The 20,406-nt window shown below is 48.6% G+C and overlaps 1 protein-coding gene across 1 annotated transcript in view; it reads right to left on the minus strand.

Moving 5' to 3' along the window:
- Window positions 1-12,239: 12,239 nt before the first annotated feature.
- The window catches only part of RSPO4 (R-spondin 4), a 45,155-nt gene continuing 36,988 nt past the window's right edge, over window positions 12,240-20,406 (minus strand). Inside the window, exons 3-5 of the mRNA XM_056844917.1 lie at window positions 19,005-19,148; window positions 17,010-17,195; window positions 12,240-12,325 (exon numbers count right to left, since the gene is read on the minus strand). Of these exons, the coding sequence (XP_056700895.1) occupies window positions 12,240-12,325; window positions 17,010-17,195; window positions 19,005-19,148 (416 nt within the window). The remainder of the gene's footprint in view (window positions 12,326-17,009; window positions 17,196-19,004; window positions 19,149-20,406) is intronic.

Here is a 20,406-nt window from a genome sequence, read left to right on the forward strand (position 1 = left end):
ACCATCGCTATCTGGACCTGCGCTGCCTCCAGCCAGGTCCAAGCTCTTGTGGGCAACACTGCAGGGATGTGCTGTGGATAGTGATGCCAGATCCCTCTTCACCACCGGTGGGAGGTTTTGGGGGCAGAGCCTGAGGAGACAGGGGTTTGGGGAGGGGAGGGACTTCATTGCCATAGAGTCCAATTGCCAAAGCGGTCATTTTCTCCAGGTGAATTGATCTCTATCGGCTGGAGATAAGTTGTAACAGTAGGAAATCTCGAGCCACCACCTAGAGGTTGTCAACCCTAGCCGTGGATAGGGTTGCCAACCTCCAGGTATTAATTAGTACAAGGCTCTTTTGAGATTCAACAAATAACATATATTGAATATTAGCGACTGAGTGAAACGTGTTAAACATACATCAAGATACATCAAATACATTCACTAACAAACAAGGCAGAAACAGATTTGGAAGCCTATGCTGCCAATGACTGACGGCTGAAGAAGCTGCCTCCGTGGCAGCGAAAACGCGAAGCACATCCGGACGGCGTTCCTCCCTCCCGTATCGTGTGACGTGTCTTACAATCTGAAAACAATATTTACAACTAAAATATGAGAGTCTTATGGGACTAATTACAATTTCATACTTCTTGTTTTGTAACTCAGTAGCCTATTTGTAGAGCTATACCGTATGGGTTTCTGCCTTGGTTGTTTGTTTGTTAGTGAATGTATTTGATGTATCTTGATGTATGTTTAACACGTTTCACTTAGTCACTAATATTCAATATATGTTATTTGCTGAATCTCAAAAGAGCCTTGTACTAATTTTTCCCTTAGCTTGTCTATTTAGTACCTGTGCATATTTTTTCTTAACCTCCAGGTATTAGCTGGAGATCTCCTGCTATCGCAACTGATCTCCAGCCAATAGAGATCAGTTCCTCTGGAGAAAATGGCTGCTTTGGCCATTGGACTCTATAGCATTCAAGTCCCTCCCCTCCCCAAACGCCATCCTCCTCAGGCTCCGCCCCTAAAACCTCCCACCGGTTGTGAAGAGGGGCCTGGAGACCCTAGCCATGGACCCAGCCAGCAATAACAGGGGCCCAGGAAGGGATGGGCCTACCAACAAAATACCCCAAACTAGCCCTGTTGATGCTGTCAGAGGGTATCACTACAACCACAGTAATCAGATTGGGGGTGGAAATCCAACCTGCTGGAAATCCAAACTGCTGTGCAGCTTATACAGAAGTATGCACCCTGAATATCTGTACTCCATCACATGCTGGCAAGGGCAGACCATTTATATTCCTGACCCTGAGAAAATGGGAGATGGAGGAAGGCAGGAACGGCTCGGCATTCCTTGACTGGTGGAACCTTTGCTCTCCCTGCTCTGTGTTATGGTTGGCAACGTACCCTCCTCGGGGACATGCTCGAAGCAAGCAGAACTGGCACAGACAAGCATGTGCGTTATTAAATCATGCACTGGATTTGGTTGCTGAGGCCCGGGGTCCGGAATGGGGCGGAGATGGCTGCAGGCACCGAATTAGCAGAAGTCGTCTGACCGTTACGGTTGACTGCCGGGAGATTCGGGACAGACCCTAGGAAAGGGGGCTTCTTCGCACCTTAAAGACTAACAAAATTTCTGACAGGGTATGAGCTTTTGTGAGCCATAGCTCACCTCTTCAGATACAACTAGAATGTGAGCATCTGTCCTTAAGTAGAGAAGAGTGAATTCATACACACAATGGCAATGTAAATGTCATATAATCATAGAGTTGGAAGGGACCACCAGGGTCATATAGTCCAACCCCCTGCACAATGAGGGAAATTCAACGTTTTCTAACCTCTGCTTAAAAACCTCCAGGGAAGGAGAGCTTACCACCTCCCGAGGAAGCCTGTTCCACTGAGGAACCACTCTGTTAGAAAGTTCTTCCTAATGTCTAAACAGAAATTCTTTTGATTTAATTTCAACCTGTTGGTTCTTGTCCGACCTTCTGGGGCAACCGAAAACTACTCGGCACCATCTCTGGCTTCCAACTGCCAGGTAGTAGCAGGAGATCTCCTGCTAATTCAACTGATCTCCAGCCGATAGAGATCAGATCACCTGGAGAAAAATGGCTGCTTTGGCAATTGGACTCTATGGCATTGAAGTCCCTCCCCTCCCCAAACCCCACCCTCCTCAGGCTCCGCCCCAAAAATCTCCCACCGTTGGCAAAGCGGGACCTGGTAACCCTAGCACCATCCTCTCTGACAGCCCTTCAAGTGCTTGAAGATGGTTATCCTATCTCCTCTCAATCTTCTCCTCCTCAGCCTAAACATACCCAGCTCCTCATAGGGCTTGGTCTCCAGACCCCTCACCATCTTTGTTGCCCTCCTCTGGACCCGTCAAAAGCAAGTAAGTGACATTAGCAGGTATGATTCACGCACGGAGGAGAGATTCATCAGGGAACCAAATGGCATTGGTCTAGAACCAGAAGGGTCACCCTCAGGTGGTCAGCGGGCAGAGGGGTAAATTGCCGGGGGTTTGCCCGCCACCAGCGGGCACCTGGCAACCCTATACTGGACACTTGCTTTTTTCTACTTCACCACACAAGATATCAGTCTGTGAAGCTCACCTACCTTCCGTAGGAGAGTCTTTGCCTTTTTTGCCCTCTGCCCTTGATGCTCGGAGTTTCAGGGAGCCGGCAGCAAAGTGCATTTTGGCAGGGACCCAGCTCTCCAGCCTTTGAGCTTCAAATGACATCTGTTTATATTTTCCCGTAGCCTTTCTTAGGGGCCCGTGGGACCCGCAAGCTCTGGGCCAAAGGGCGAGCGCATCTTCTCAAGACATTTAACCTCTCAGCTTGACAGCGGAAATATCGTGATGGGACCACAGCGTGCGGGCCCACCCGGCTCCTTCCGGCCCATATATTCCAATCAACCGGATAGGCCTGGCCCCCAATTTGTCAACAATCAATCCAGCTCCTTCCAAAGAGCCCTGGTGTGATGTTGCCAAACCCGACGTGTTCCAAGAATTTCCAGTTTGAAGCTCCCAGTGATTTTTTTTTAAAAATTATGATCCAATTCACACTAGGACCATGGCTAGAGGGAGAAAAGCTTCTCCCTGTCCACTCTCTCCATAACAAAAGAACGCTTTGGAAAGCATTAATTCATAGGGTCACCTGTGGCCATAGGGCAGAGGTGACTTGATATCATGACACCCGACATCAGCAAATGTCCAAAACATGCCTTGTGACTGAATCATTTACAACATTTACTAGTATATCTTAAGATTCACAATTGACCTAAACTAACCCTCATTATCACATTTTAAAAACATTTTCAAAAACCTTTAAAAACAATTGAGTATTTATTTATAGCTGCTGGCTGACTTACTGATTTGTGTGTGTGCCATCAAGTCACACCTGACTCATGGCGATGTCGTAGGGTTCTCAAGGCAAGAGACATTCAGAAGTGGTTTGCCAGTGGCTCTTAACCACTATGCCGCTCTTAACCACTACGCTGGCTTCCACTTACTGATTTGCTCCCCATTTAGGGTTGCCAACCTCCAGATACTAGAACACTCAGAAACTATTAGCCTGCTGTAATAAGGAACTGTGCAAGTGAATAACCAGCAGCACTGGCTTTACAATAAAACTTCATTAAAATAATGATAGACAGGGATCCGGTAATTGTCCTGTTTCGATGTTAGTCTTCCTCAGGGTTCAACACTGACGGCTTAGCAGCAGGTTCTGTGCTGAATGGAACAAAAAACTAACATCAAAACAGGATGATTACCGGATCCCTGTCTATCACTATTGAGGGGTTCTTATTCTTCTTATATGTGTGGCTTGAAGTCATCTGTGTGGACTATCAATATTACCATGGAAATCTTGGATTCCTTCATGAACATAATTTATTGCAGGACATATCCTGTGATGTAACAGGCATTGTTTTGGACTCACAATTTTTGCACTTGCTACTTGTTGGTTTCATTGTTAATATAGATTTGTGACTTTTTGCATCTATTATTGTTTTTGAAATTTTATTGTACAGCCAGTGCCGCTGGTTATTCTCTTGCACAAACCTCCAGGTACTAGCTGGAGATCTCCTGCTATTACAACTGATCTCCAGATTATATAGATCAGTCCACCTGGCGAAAAGGGCTGCTTTGGCAATTGGACTCTATGGCATTGAAGTCCTTCCCCTCTCCAAACCTCGCCCTCCTCAGGCTCCACCCCCAAAATTTCCCTCTAGTGGTGAAGAGGGACCTGGCAACCCTGTCCCTGTTTATTGATACCATTGGTTGTTGAGTGGCGGTGTGTGTTGTCCACAGGTCTGTGAATAAGAGAGAAAGTAGGACATCAATTGAGCTCTGTGGGAATGCACATGTGTGAAACGTCGATTGAACTGCACTGTACTTTCGAAGCATTCGAATGGCGCGGCACTATACTGTTTGAATACTTGAAAAGCAACCCAATGAACAGGCTTGAACGGCTGGCAAACAGCAAACTGGTCAGTGGTCAATCAGCTCCCTGTTTGTGCATGTGTGGAAAGTGCTGTCAAGTCACAGCTGAGTTATAGCAACCCCAAAGCATTTTCAAGGCAAGAAGAAGAAGAAGAAGAAGAAGAAGAAGAAGAAGAAGAAGAAGAAGAAGAAGAAGAAGAAGAAGAAGAAGAAGAAGAAGAGCTGTTTTTTATAGACTGACTTCCTCTACCACTTAAGGAAGAACCAAACCAGCTTATAATCACCTTCCCTTCCCCTCATGGTTACTAGTCAAAATGGATACTAGTCATGATGCCTCCCTATTCTCTCCAGGATCAGAGGAGCAGGCCTGTTATATTGGGTGCTTTGGAACAAAGGGAGGATGGTGCTGCTGCAGTCAATCTGTTTGTGGGCTTCCTAAAGGCACCTGGTTGGCCACTGTGGAGGAGGAGGAGGAGGAGGAAGAAGAAGAGTTGGTTTTTTATGTTGACTTTCTACCACTTAAGGAAGAATCTGGTAAAACTGAAACCCAAATATTGCCGAAACGGCTAATTCCTGGTTTATTTCCAGTTCGGGTTTATCGCTATGCACAACCCTAGTTACCAACCTCAAGGTACGACCCGGAGTTCTCCCAGAATTACAACAGATCTCCAGACTACAAAGATCAGCTCCCCTGGAGGAAACGGCAGCTTTGGTAGGCAGACTCTGTGGCATCACATCCCCAGTGAGCCCCCTGCCCAAACTCTGTCCTCTCCAGGCACCCCCCGCCCAAATCCCTAGGCATTTCCCAAGCCACAGTTGGCAACCTTAGCCATTTGTGGTCTGAAACCTTCCCTGGGCAGAATAATGGTTTCTTCCACTCTGAAGAGCCACACTCCCTGAGAGATTTCCTCCCATTTCCGTGGCCTTTTGCCACTCAGCCAAGGCACACGTCAAGAAGGCCGCAGAGCTGCCACGGACCCTCCCCCCATTATTCGAACCAGAGATCGTGCCGTTACTGCTTTGGCCGGTCGCTCTGCGTTTCTTCCAGAACTTTCCTCCTCCTCCACAGCCTGGCCAGATCAGTCCAGGCCACCATCCAGAGGTTCTCCAGATCCTTCTCAGGGACGTCGCAACAGCGGCGATTGTGGCGTTTGAGTCCAGCCAGGCAGGCTGGGGCGATGCCAGCGGGGCAAGGAAACATCCTGGCCAGTTCTGTTTACATGTTTGGATGGATTGCTCCTCTGAGACGCTGCCCTTTGGGCCGCATCCAGATTGGGCTCAAGCCCAACTCCCCCGCTTTCTGAGGAAAATGAGAATCCTTCAGCACAAAGTTAGATAGGCATTAACAGACTGAATCGATGTTTGTAGGCCTTATAGGACTCTTTCCTGCACACTACGTTACCTCGGTAATTCTGACAATGGCCCTGCAAGGCAGGTCAATGTGAGAGCTGCAAACCTCCAGGTGGGGCTTAGAGATCTCAGAGAATCATAGTTGGAAGGGTCCATAGAGGGCATCTAGTCCAACCCCTTGCTTAATGCAGGATCAGCCTAGAGTATCCCTGACAAGTGTTTGTCCAGCCTCTGCTTAAAGACTGCCAGTGAGGGGGGAGCTCACCACCTCCCGACGTAGCCAATTCTACTGCTGAACTACTCTTACTGTAAAAACTTTTTTACTAATATCCGGCCGGTACCTTTCCTCCCACAATTTAATCCCATTATTGTGAGTCCTATCCTCTGCTGCCAATAGGAACAGCTCCCTTCCCTCCTCTAAGCAACAGCCCTTCAAATACTTAGAGAGAGCGATCATGTACCCCACTGAGGTCCCTGTCCTCCCCAGGCTCCATTCTCAAATCTCCAGGAGTTGCCCAACCTGGAGCTGGCACCCCTACCCCTCTGTCCCCCGCTGGTGGCCAGGGGGGACCTGGCAATCCTAGTCTGCTCCAGAACAGAGTATGGGCTCTGCTGATCTAACCAGATCTGTCATGCTCTCAAGGGCTCAGTCTCTGTCAGAGGATCCCAGGTCCATTTCATTGGCTGCGAGAGGGAATGTCTTGTGAGTTTTGCATTGAATTATTTGTGCTAATTTATTTATATTCCGCTTTTCTCCCCAGCTGGGACTTCAAGCGGCTTTCAGAACATCATAAGAACATAAGAAAGGCCCTGCTGGATCAGACCCAGGCCCATCAAGTACAGCAGCCTCTTCACACAGTCGCCAACCAGGTGCCTCTAGGAAGCCCACAAACAACTGCAGCAGCGTTATCCTGCCTGTGTTCAAGAGCAACTAATATATTAGGCATGTTCATGTGATCCTGGAGAGATTAGGCATGCATCATGACTAGTATCTATTTTGACTAGTAGCTGTGGATATCCCTCTCCTCCATGAACATGTCCACTCCCCTCTTAAAGCCCTCCAAGTTGGCAGCCATCACCACATTCTGGGGCAGGGAGTTCCACAATTTAACTATGCATTGTGTGAAGAAATACTTCTTTTAATCTGTTTTGAATCTCTCACCCTCCAGCTTCAGCAGATGACCCCACGTTCTGATATTATGAGAAAGGGAGAAAAGCTTCTCCCTGTCCACTCTCTCCATACCCGGCATAATTTTATAGACCTCTATCATGTCTCCCCTTAACTGCCTTCGCTCTCCCCTCCTCCATTCTCCCACAACAACAGCCCTGTGAGTTAGGCCAGGATGAGAGTTTCTGATAGGCCCAAGGTCACCCGGCAAGCTTCCATGGTAGAAGTGGGGAATCGAACCCAGTTCTCCAGATTAGAGTCCGATGCTCTTAACCACTACACCACACTGGCTCTCAGGCTGGGGAAAACCCTGCCCCAAATCGCCCAGCATTCTTCCTAGTTAAGCCCTGAAGTAGCCACTTCATCTTGTTCCATTGACACATTTGGGCCGATTATCCCTCAAATTAAAACTCAACTGCTGGGCCAAAATATACAACACAGAGACGACACAAAATTATTTTTTAAAATGTCTTTATTGAATAGTGAATAAACCGGACAGCTGCCCTGCTTGGATGCAATATAGCCACACATTTTTTTAAAAAACCCTGCAGAACTGCAATTTTCGAAGTTTCCATGTACCCTCTGCACTCCCCAGAAAGCAACTGTTGAAAACACATAATTCATAAGGAAAGGATCATTCATTGCCTACTTTATAGCGCCTCCATGTGGCCTGGCTTAAAATGACACTGTGCTTGAATATTGTGGGTGGGGGGAAGATGCTTGTGCTTAAAGTCATTTTTCTATTTACTGAGATGAAAACTTAAGGAGTAGAGTTTGCATGCCTTTTCTTCCCCTCTGGATTTTGGTACTTTTCAGTCTAGGTCTTGCAAAGGTTTAAAACAGATAACTATTTACAAGGTATCTTAATTTTTTAAAAAACAAAATGTTTACGAAATACGTATATATATATAGCAAAGGACTTATTTTTAAATACACTGACATTCTAGAAATAAATTCTCTATATTATATATATATATATATATTTACTATTTATAGAAACAATAAAATGTCATTTAAAAACATTTAAAAGTCATTTAAAAAACAAAATCCAGAATCATAGAAGCCTAAGAGTAATTAGCAACCTGTTTAGCAAGTTGAAATAATGTAGCCAGGGAACAGAAAGGACTTACTTTGTTATTCTAAGCAGAGTTAACCTCCTTCCTGGTCCATAAGGACATAAGAACATAAGCCCTGCTGGATCAGACCAGTGAAGGTCCATCTAGTCCAGCACCCCGTCTCACACAGGGGCCGACCAGTTCCTCTGGAGGTCCAACAACAGGGCAGAGAGGCTAAGACCTTCTTAAGAACATAAGATGAACCCTGCTGGATTAGACCAGTAGTCCATCTAGGGTTGCCAGCTCTGGGTTGGGAAATACCTGGAGATTTTGGGGGTGCAGCCTGAGGAGGGAGGGGTTTGGAGAGGGGCAGGACTTCAATTCCATAGAGTCCAATTGCCATTTTCTCCAGGTGAACTGATTTCTATCTGCTGGAGATCAGTTGTAATAGCAGGAGATCTCCTGTCTCACACGGTGGCCAACCATTTACTCTGGAGGTCCAGCAAAAGGGCATAGAGGCCGAGGCCTTCCCCTGATGTTGCCTCCTGGCACTGGGCTTCAGAGGTTGGCTGCCACTACTTCAGTTACCTTGGCTAGTAACCACTGACAAACCTCTCCTCCATGAATTTGACTAATCCCCTTTTCAAGCCGTCCATGCCAGTGGCCACCCTTACATCCTCTGGCAGCGAACTCCACATTTTAATCCATTGAAGTCAATGGACTTTGAAAGGTGTAACTCTGTTTAGGAGAACAACTTCAGTGGGGACATTTCCATAGGGAAACCATGCTGGTAGCTTGTGCCGAACATCATATCGACTCTCTGAGTGCTGATTATTATTTTTTTCGATTTAGGGTTTCAGAGCAGGAAAGGTGACGGCCACAGAGGCCTACCAAATAACTAGATCATGATTTTTTTAATGGACTCTTTTTTTTCCCAACAAACAAAATTCTTCTACATTCTAATCTGGTGTTGACTAGGAATATCTGCAAAGGCATGTTGGCAGGCAGAGATAGAGGGAAACTCCTGTCTCCGGAGGAAAACTCGGGGTGTGTCTGGCACAGGTTTTATTTCTCTGGACAGCATCCCAAGAACAACCGGGGCCGGCTGGAGGTTTTTGGGATCCCTCCAGCAAGAGATCTGTCCTTCCTCGACAGAGACAGTATCATTTCCTTGCGGCCCCCACCAATCCTTCTGCCTCCCCCTCCTCCCCATCAGTAGCAGAGGCAATGCAAATGGTGCACGCTCGCACAGGGAGCGGGGCCAGATAGCTCCGCATCCAGCCCATGGCGAGGCCCAGTGGAAACGAGGTGCTGGCGAAGCGTCAGCCCTCGCCCGTGGAACTTTGCTCTGGCACAAGCCCAGATTCAACAAGATGGTGTGCTACAGTATGGTCCCACGGGCGAGGGCTTTTGCTTCACCAGCATTCAAATCCAGTCTAAGCCCCTCTCGAGTAAGATTGTACAGGAAGAACACGGTAGATTTGGGTTCTCCTCCGGGCCTTTGCTTGGTGGGCCCTCTAGACCACAGGTGTCAAACATATGGCCCACGGGCCGGATCCGGTCTTTTTAGGGTTCCCAACCTCCAGGGACTAGTTGGAGATCTCCTGCTGTTACAACTGATCTCCAGCCGACAGAGATCAGTTCACCCGGAGAAAATGGCTGCTTTGGCGATGGGACTCTATGGCAAAGAAGTCCCTCCCCTCCCCAAACCCCACCCTCCTCAGGCTCCGCCCCCAAAATCTCCCGCTGGTTGCGAAGAGGGACTTGGCAACCCTACACAAAATGGTTGCCACAAAATGGCTGCTGCAGCTTACTTTCAGTCACACAGTAAAGATCCTTTTGCTGTGGTGGCAGCTGCTGCCCTAGCCACATTTTTTTTAAAATCTGCCTCAATTGGGGAAGGGGGAACAGGACTACATGGCAAAATGCCCCTCCATGCAAAAAATATCCCCTGTATATTGTTGCAGACTAAATTTTCTGAGAGGAAGCTAGACTAGAATGGCTTTCCCTGCAACCTTCACAATGATTCTCTATGGAGGAGGGGGTGACCCCTTTCAGACCCCATAAAATTGGACCCCCTGAACCAATCTTCACCAAATTTCGGGGGTCATACAAGGAAAGTCTCTTCAAGCTACGCTGTGAATTTGGGGGCCCTATCTCCAAAAATGCCCCCCAGGAGCTTCAAAAAAATCCCCATAGAGTCTATGGGGCCGAATTTTTTTAGGAAACCCAAAAATAAACCGAATTCCCATATTTACCGGTATGGGTATTCGGCTTATTTCAGGTTTACTGAAAAAATTCGGGCCCACTAAACCCAAACCCGAAATTTACCATTTTTTTTGCACACCCCCAATTGGGGCATCTGCCCACTGAAGACTGATTTCTGAATAAGCAACCTACACCTACCAGCTGACTAGGGTAGCTACAGGACTGCAAGTAAGTCCTGGACTGTAACTAAGTCCTGGTCTGCTCTTTGGGTGTGTAGCTAGCAACCAAGCAAAGAGCGAACTGGAGCCTCTGAAAAAACAGGAAGGGGCTGAAAAGGGGGGAGTTGGAGTGCCCATGGGACATGGCCTAGGGGAAATGCACATGTTCATCTTTGACGTTACCAGCAGACCATCCCTCATGATGTCCCCACAGTAAGAGATCCGGATAAAGTCTTGTGGGACATGAAAACTAGCAAAGGTCGTTTATGCCTGGGAGTTTTACCTGAGGTTAGTTGCTCACTGGACCCACACTTTCCTGTTGGGAGTCTATGCACCAGCACAGTCTCCAAGCTCAAATCAGGAAACACTTGAATCCCCGCCCCTTGAAATGCTGCTTCATAATTGGCTGTGGTGAGAGAAAAGTTCCCTCCCCCCCAAACCCAATTGCAGCATAAAGAAGCATTTCAAGAACATAAAACAAAAAACGAAGTAATCTGAAAAGAAGAGAGGGTGGAGAAATCCAAGCCTCAGTTTTAAAAAGCCTTTCTTCTGTTCAGAAAGGGCTCCCAGGAAGCAGGAAGTATCTGAATCCCCGCCTCTGGACATGCTGCTTTGTAATTGGCTGAGCGAAACTAAGCTTACGTGTCCCACGCTTTTCCTTATGCATGGAGATTTCACCCGAGCTGAGCTCAGGGAATAGGGAAGAATTGGGTTAACAGAGGAACTGGAAGGTCCAGGATTTGTGAGGGCTGGCAGCGAGGTCATCTCTAATGGAGGGAAAACTCATGCATAACTCCAAGAACAACCAAGACAGACAGGGGGTGAACGTGAGTGAAAGTACCTATGCATAAACGACCACAGACACCTCATTTTCCCTCATTAGAGAACAAGAGATAACCCTCAAGCAAAGCTTCTGGCAACTGCATTTGGCATCTCTGCTGTACAAGCTCAGCTCCTGGTTTGACCAGTTCTGATGGAGATGGGAAGAAAAGTTGGATGGTCACCTAGGAACCGCTCAAAGACCTGCCCATCTTCCTCCTGGACAAGAAATGGGTTGGGTGTCTGCTTAAGTCCCAGCCAGGTCTCCTGGAGAAAAGCCGTTTGTCTACAACAATCATTTGCTCCTGAAGAAAGGATGTGGAGATCTGAGCAGGTCCGTCCTTTTGGGAAAGTCAAGGAGGCATCCCTCTACAAGACAGTCAGCAAAATTACCTGGCGGGTAGCTAGCAAAACATCTTGAGCTGTCCGTTCCTTATATGGCCTTGGAGAAAGACATCTACTGCAGCGGGAAGGTAGTCTTGGGCCTACAAGACATTTCCAGTCCAAAGCTGAGTTAGGATGTCCTGCTGTCAGTCCCCAACAGCTGGGTCAAAGTATCTTTCTGGCCATGGACCTTGGGTGGACCTCCATTTCCTCTGTGAATCCGACTGGGAGGTCTCCCATTGGCATAGCCCCGGAGTTTCCTTCGGTAGTGTCTTGTTTGCACAACTTAATGAGCGTGTTTGACAAGCCAGGGCCACTGAGAGAAGAAAAAGTCCTTGTTGGGTTGGAGGGATGCTACAAATAGAGGACATGTCACAAGTCCCGAGTTCTGCTTCTTCTCTCTTTCTTCATCTGAGCATTCTGGGGAGAAGGGGGGGGAGAGGGAGGGTGCCGTATCATGTGGGTGATGGGGGGAAATGTAAAAAACTGAGTTGGAGACATTGCTGAGGCAGAGAGAGAGGGGGGGAGTTCTGTTTTGTCCATGTCGGCACCCCCTGCTGGATGGCTCCCCATATTGCTCCCCCCCCACAACATACCAATCGCTCCAAAGCTGATTAAGTGACCATCAGAGATTCCATCTTCCTCTTCTTCTTCCTCTCTTTCTTCTCCCGTTTCCCTTTTCTTTTCTTTTCGTTTTTTTCTAAAAGGCAATAAGAGAATCAGGTCAATCCTGGATCTATCAAATGCCCCCAGGAAATTATTCCCGCCAGGGCACCGGAAGCTGTAACTTGGCTGAAACTATCTGGCCTTGGTCTGCTCAGAAGCTGGCTGGGAGACAGCCAGGGAATCTTCTGGAAACCGCCAAGGCCTATTTTAGAAGAATTATGGGAGATGTCAGAAAACAAAATCTAAGATGTAAGGATCAATTTGAACTTCTTCAGGAACTGCACAGCTCCGTGGAGGGAAGGGCAGTTAGGAAGAGGTAGGCTAGTATATTGGAGCAAATGAATGGCGCTCACTTTTGGCCCAGGGATAGCAAAGCTGGTTCAACTTTCACAGCAGATGCACATGAAGACAGAAGAGCCATTTTGTTCTTGACATCAGTTTATTCTCCATTTTGCCGTTCCCAGAGGCCTAGCCAACTTTCCCAGCTAGCAAGCTACACCTGCAGCTTGTTACCATACCAGCTTAATTAAGTGATTCTGCTCATCTGTGGGAAGATGGGAGCGGGGATGAGATCACTCTTTCTCCTGGGAATACTATCCTGGCCTAAACCAGTTTAAACCATCCAGACGCTTCTCCATAGTAACAACTTTGATTGGGAGTCATGGGTCATCTGACCTGAGTCTGTTTTCCCATAAGTTAAGCTATGCTTCATGGTGGACACCTTACTTAGTTTTACATAAGAACATAAGAAAGGCCCTGCTGGATCAGACCGAGGCCCATCAAGTCCAGCAGTCTGTTCACACAGTGGCCAACCAGGTGCCTCTAGGAAGCCCACAAACAAGACGGCTGCAGCAGCACCATCCTGCAGCTATACCACCCCGAATATCCCACAAGTTTCCTCATTCGGCACTCTAAAGCTTGCATGACATTTTCTGTAGCTTTAGTTCTGTAATATTTTGGTTGGTCCTGACATAAAAACATAAGGACATCTGCTGGATCCGACCAGTGGTCCATCTAGTCCAGCATCCTGTCTCACACAGTGGCCAACCACTTCCTCTGGAGGCTCAATCAAAAGGCATGGAGGCCGAGGCCTTCATAAGAACATCAGAAGAGCCCTGCCGGATCAGACTAGGGGTCCATCTAGTCCAGCATCCTGTCTCACACAGTGGCCAACCACTTCCTCTGGAGGTTCAACCAAAAGGCATGGAGGCCGAGGCCTTCATAAGAACACCAGAAGAGCCCTGTTGGAGTAGACTAGTGGTCCATCTTGTCTCACATAGTGACCAACCACTTCCTCTGGAGGGCCAACACCAGGGCATAGAGGCTGAGGCATTCATAAGAACATAAAAAGAGCCATGCTGGATCAGAAGCAAGGTCCATCTATCCAACAACCTGTTCACACAGCCTCTAGGAAGCTGCCTCTAGGAAGCCCACAAGCAGGATGACTGCAACGGCATCCTCACGCCCGCACTCCCCAGCAACTGATACGACAAGGCACATGGCCTCTGGTATGGGAGGGAGTAGATAGCCCTCATTATAGGGTTGCCAGGTGCCCGCTGGTGGCAGGCAAACCCCGGGCAATTTCCCCCTCTGCCCGCCGACCACCTGAGGGTTGGGGGGCAAACGTGCATGCGCTCGTGCATACAGCGCGGGGCACTTCCAGTTTCGAACTGGAAGTTCTGCCTCGCGAGGGGCCTTTACCTCTTAGTTTGAGTGGTAAAGGGCCGTTTTACCACTCAAACTAAGAGGTAAAGGCCCTTTGCGAGGCGGCACTTCCGTGAGTGCATGGGATCATGTGTTCATCTTTATAGACTGAGTTTTCTTCTATTAATAGATTGCTCTAACCTTTGCTGTTCCACAAATCAGAGGCCACAGGCAGGGGGAGGGAGGGGGGGTAGAAATTTTTCTAATAAATAAAAAAGATCCAGCTGAGATGGGCAGCGAGCTGCATGCCGTGAGAACGAAATTATAACAGCTGGGATGGGAAAGAGGTGAGGTATACAGGCAAAGGAGGCAAGGATAGGCTCTCCGGCTGGGTCAGTTGCCAGAGCGTGTGCTGGAGGATGATAGCAAACACATGGCTGAGGAGCTTCTTTCACACGCGGCAGGACGCTCACTCCGCGATCTGAGTTGTGTTTAAGGGTTCTAACTGTGCAGTCCTAAGCAGAGTTACTCCCTTGGACTTAGAAGGGCATAACTCTGCTTAGGGCTGCACTGCACAGGACTTATCTTTCATGGCAATCACAGAGTTGAAACAGACCCTCCGGCTCCTCCGTTCCAACACCCTGCCAGGCAGGATTCCCTAAACAAAGCAGATGTCTATCGGGTCCTGCGTTGCAGACTCGCGCAGGCAATTCTACAACTCCCCAGGTTTGCCCGTCCCATTAAGAACGGAACGGTCTAGTTAATTCAGCCTGGTGCCTTCTGACAGGACACAGCAGGCTGCTATAAAGAACTCTGCCAGCTGACTGTTGATGGTGAGATCTTTCCAAACACAACAAGAACGCAGCATACTGAGACCCAAAGAACACGCTGCTAGGAATGACACCATCAGAATTACCTCCGCAACTTCAAGATCTATTCAAATATGCTAAACCAGCTTTCTTCAGCTTCTTTAAGGAAGGCTGCATGAAGAAGGGAATCAACGGCCATTATTTGAACCTGTATCTATGTACACTACAACAGGGCAGCTCAGAGCTTAACTAGACATTACAAACTGCATGAGTCCTCCACGGGGACTCATAAGGTCTTCATAAGAACATAAGCAGAGCTCTGCTAGATCAGACCAGTGGTCCATCTAGTCCAGCATCTTGTCTCACACAGCTGCCAACAAGTTCCTCTGGATGGCCAAAAACAGGGCACAGAGGCCGAGGCCTTCATAAGAATGTAAGAAGAGCTCTGATGGATCAGACCAGTGGTCCATCCAGTCCAGCATCCTGTCTCGCACAGTGGCCAGCCAGTTCCTCTGGAGGTCCCACAACAGGGCACAGAGGCCGAGGCCTTCATAAGAACATAAGCAGAGCCCTGATGGATCAGACCAATGGTCCATCTAGTCCAGAACCCGATTTCACAAATCAGTTGTCCTGGAGGTCCTGCAACAGGGCATAGAGGCTGAGGCCTTCAGAAGAACATCAGAAGAACACTGCTGGATCAGACCAGCGATCTACCTAGTCCAGCATTCTGTTCACACATTGGCTGACCAGCTGCTTTTCGGAAGACCACAAGCGGGATGGCTGCACGAGTTATTCAAAGGTGGTTTGCCATTGCCTGCCTCTGCATAGTGACCCTGGCCTTCGTTGGTGGTCTTTCTTCCAAATACTAACCAGGGCCAACTCTGCTTAGCTTCCGAGATCAGGCTAGCCTGGGCTATCCTATACATAACTGCTGATCGTCATCTTTCAAATATTTATTTATCTATCAAAACTTTATATTGCACCTCTTCTTGTGGTTCAAGGCAGCTTATGATAATAGTCAAAACATCCACAGCTAAATCCAAAAATAAAATAGCAAATCTCAAAACTCTCTCCTCCCCCTCCTTGAAAGATGCCCGCCATTCAAGTTTTTAATACATTTAATAGCATGTGGTCAGTTTAAAGCCCATTGAAGGAGCTTTATGGAGGGGCTATCCTCTATCCAATATTTTGCAAACTCTAATGTAATAAAGGACAATGAATATTGTGGTAGAAATACATTTCACACCCTTTAAATTGCATAGTAAAGGGTCTGGTACTATTGCATATGAAACAATCAATGTGGTGTGAGAGTTAGGGCGAAAATGCATGGTCGCTTTAGCCTCCTTTATTCCCTGTTTCAGCCAGGATTCAGCCAGGATCAAACGCACGTTTAGCAAAACGCATGCGTTCGATCTTGGCTGAATCCTGGCTGAAACGGAATAAAGGAGGTTAAAGCGACCATGCGTTTTCACCCTTAGAATGCCAGACAGGGACTATGAAACTTGTGTTCCGATTCTCGCACAGCCATGAAATGTAGTGGGTGACCCTGAGCCAGATCACAATCTCTTGGGCTAACCTACCTTGCAGGGTTGTTGGGAAAATAAAATGAAGATGGGAAGAAATGGGATAGAAGAAGAGTTGGTTTTTAAATGCCGACTTACTCTACCACTTAAGGCAGAATCAAACCGGCTCACAATCACCTTCCATTCCTCTTCCCACAACAGACACCCTGGGAGGCAGGTGGGGCTGAGAGAGCTGGGACTAGCCCAAGGCTTCATGTGGAGGAGTGGGGAATCAAACCCGGTTCTCCAGATTAGAGTCCACCTCTCCAAACCACGCTCTTAACCACTACACCACGCTGGATCTTTCCATGATTCTTCCATGGTTCTTGTCATGAGTTCAACACACCACTTTCCCAAATCTTCCTGGGAACTGCTATCATCTGTGAGTCTCCCTTAGTAGACTTACCATAACAACATTTACCTGTTTCAAAGATATAGATTTCAAAGAATTTTCAAGATGAGTTCTAGATCAAATCAAGCGATCTACCTAGTCCAGCATTCTGTTCACACATTGGCTGACCAGCTGCTTTTCGGAAGACCACAAGCGGGATGGCTGCAACAGCATCCTCCTGCTTGTGCTCCCCAGCAACTGATTTAAAAAGAGGCATACCACCTCTGGTACCCATAGCCATGGATAGTCCACAGATTAGTGTCCCTTGATAGTCCAGTCCTCCTTCCCGTTCGCCCTCCCGTTGTGCCTCACCTCCAGGGCAGCGTTTCTTCATTCGACACTTCCTGGACTCCGACAGCATCGGGCACATGACGGCCTCTTCTTTGCTACTCCGGGTGGCCTCACGGACCCTCGTCGCCAGACCCCACCTGCAGCCGCAGGTCCTGCCCTGGTTCGAGCAGGGGCTCCAGCTGCTCCAGGGACCCATCTCACACTTTTCTGGGAGGGACGAGAGAGGAAGATTTACGAACAGAATCATAGAGTTGGAAGGGGCCACCAGGGTCATCTAGGCCAACCCCCTGCACAATGCAGGAAATTAACAACTACCTCCCCTAACATCCCCAGTATCCCCAACCCTCCCCCCGCCATGCAGGATCCCACAATCAAAGCACTCCCGACAGATGGCCATCTAGCCTCTGCTTAAAGACCTCCAAAGACGGGGACTCCACCACCCTCCAAGACAGCACATTCCACCGTCGAAAAGCCCTCACCGTCAGAAAGTTCTTCCTAGTGTTTAGGTGGAATCGCTTTTCTATTAGTTTAAATCCATTACTCCGTGTCCAAGTCTCTGGAGCAACAGAGAACAAGAAAGATGTAGACAAGCTGGAAGGTGTCCAGAGGAGGGCAACAAAGATGGAGAGTGGTCTGGAGACCAAGTCCTAGGAGGAAAGGTTGAAGGAGCTGGGTATGGTCAGCCTGCAGAGGAGAAGACTGAGAGGGGATATGATAACCATTTTCAAGTACTTGAAGGGGTGTCACATAGAGGAGGGTGCCGAGTTGTTTTCTGTTGCTCCAAGAGGTCGGACCAGAATCGACGGGTTGAAATTAAATCAAAAGAGCTTCTGTCTAGACATTAGGAAGAATTTTCTAACAGAGTGATTCCTCAGTGGAGCAGGCTTCCTCAGGAAGTTGTAAGCTCTCCTTCCCTGGAGGTTTTTAAGCAGAGGCTAGATGACAATCTGTCAGCAAGGCTGATTCTATAACCTTAGCCAGATCATGAGAGGGAGGGCATCTTGGCCAACTTCTGGGCATGGAGTAGGGATCACTGGAGGTGTAGGGTGGGGGAGGTAGTTGTGAATTTCCTGCATTCTGCAGGGAGTTGGACTAGATGACCCTGGTGGTCCCTTCCAACTCTATGATTCTATGATTCTAGGAAGACAATCTTTCAGTCGTGACCAAACCAGCCCTGGCACTCCTGACCAGATGCTGAGCTGCTGGCTCAGACCAATTTTGGCCCTTTTGTACTGACAAATGTCCCCAAATATGGCTTCCTCAATGACTTGTGGTCATATTCAGACAGGGCACCCTAACCCCACACTCAGCAAGAGGCAGATTGGGTCATAAGAGGGAGGGGTGTGGCTCAGTGGTAGAGCCTCTGCTGAGCATGCAGAAGGGCCCAGGTTAATTCCCCAGCATCTCCAGTTAAAAGGACCGGGCATTAGGTGATGTGAAAGACCCCTGCCTGAGACCCTGGAGAGCCACTGCCAGTCTGAGTGAGTAGACAATACTGACCTTAGGCAGATCATGAGAGGGAGGGCACCTTGGCCATCTTCTGGGCATGGCGTATGGGACGGGTCACTGGGGGTGTGAGGGGGAGGTAGTTTGGAATGTCCTTCATTGTGCCGGGGTAGGGTTGCCAACCTCCAGGAGGTGGCTGGAGATCTCCTGCTATTACAACTGATCTCCAGCCAATAGAGATCAGTTCCCCTGGAGAAAATGGCCGCTTTGGCAATTGGACACTATGGCATTGAAGTCCCTCCCCTCCCCAAACTCTGCCCTCCTCAGGCTCCGCCTCCAAAACCTCCTGCCAGTGGCGAAGAGGGACCTGGCAACCCTATGCAGGGGGTTGGACTAGATGATGCTGGTGGTCCCTTCCAACTCTATAATTCTATGATAGATCGAGAGTTTGTCCCACGCCAGCAAAGTCTATCCAATTCCTACTGGGAGTACCAGCACAAATCCCTCCTGCTCCCCCACCCTTGCAGAGGGAGCAGAAGTCTATAGTGGGTGGGGACAGAAGTGACTTACCTTGGCATTCCCGGGTGCTGGACTGGGCCAGGGTGTCGGGCGGGCACGCACTGAAACATCTCCCTTTGTGCAGGAAGAAATGCTCTTTGCATTTCATGCAGAAATCTTTGCTGAAGCAGCTCTCGCAGCTGGGCGACCTGCACTCTGCACATGAGGAGAAACCAAGAGAAGCAAGTGTTGGTGAGGTTTTGCAAGCTGAAGAACAAGAGCCCCGGACCCAGTCTCCTCTGCACCCTCTTCAAGTGGGTCAACACAGCAGAGGAAGCACCAAAGGATCCACCAAGAGTTGTTCAGAGGTATTAAGCATCTGTGCCCAGCCTTTAGTCTAAGGAACTAGTCCACACTGTGCACATGCTGCTAGTTCTGGAATTAGGGTTGCCAGTTCCAGGTGGGGAAATACCTGGAGATTTTGACACAGTACCTGGAGGTTGGCAACCCTAGGTAACGGGGGTTAGTGCAGGGGTCCCAAATGTGGTGCCCATGGGCACCATGGCATCTGCTGATACCTTCCCTGGCACCTGCAAAGTGAAGGAGGAGAAGGTGATGCCAATGCTGGCTGTCACTATGAGAGAAAGAAGCCAAAGGGCCAAGGGGCAGAATATCCTGGCAGTCTTAAACTTCACTTCCCACTAGAGAAAATGAGAATGTTGGGTGGGTTGAAATAAATCTGAGCCAAGATTCATTCCTGCTCTGAATGAATTCAAGCACTCCATCTTAAATGTATTCCATTCTGCAGACTGTTAACAACTAGGGCTGTCGATTCGGTTCGGCCCGAACCGAAAAACAGCCGAATTTCCCCTGATTCGGTGGTTTTTAGTTCGGGACAAACCGAACTCAAAAATGGCGGGGAAACGGGGGAGCCAAATTCAGCGAGTTCGGGAGTTCACTAATAAATTCGGCAAATTCAGGACGCAGCAGCATAACCGTCAGTAAGCAGCATTCTCCCCCGGCCAATCAGTGGCCAAGCTGGGTCTTCTTCTGGCCAATCAGTCAGGATTGAGTACTGGAGGAATCAGCTGCTGTGCGGCCCGGCCGGGGAGAGAAAGAGAGAGAAATCCTCGTGGGGGGGTGAGTGTGCACATTCACTCCTTTCCATGGCTGCAGGGGGTGCATTTTGGGGGTAGAGACCCCAAACTTTCAGCAGAGCTTCAGACAAGCCTTCTTAAGAGACCCCCCAAGTTTTGTAAACATTGGGTCAGGGGGTCCCGAGATATGGGCTCCACCCCTTTTCCTTCCCCCCTTTTCCATTTCCGTGGCTGCAGGGGGTGCTTTTTTGGGAGTGCAGCCCCCAAACTTTCAGCATAGCTTCAGACAAGCCTTCTTAGGAGACCCCCCAAGTTTTGTAAAGATGGGTTCAGTGGGGGCAGAAATATGGGCTCCCCCCTTTTCTCTTTCCATGGCT

This window comes from Euleptes europaea, chromosome 2 (assembly GCF_029931775.1).
Source record: "Euleptes europaea isolate rEulEur1 chromosome 2, rEulEur1.hap1, whole genome shotgun sequence".
Taxonomy (NCBI): Eukaryota; Metazoa; Chordata; class Lepidosauria; order Squamata; family Sphaerodactylidae; genus Euleptes; species Euleptes europaea.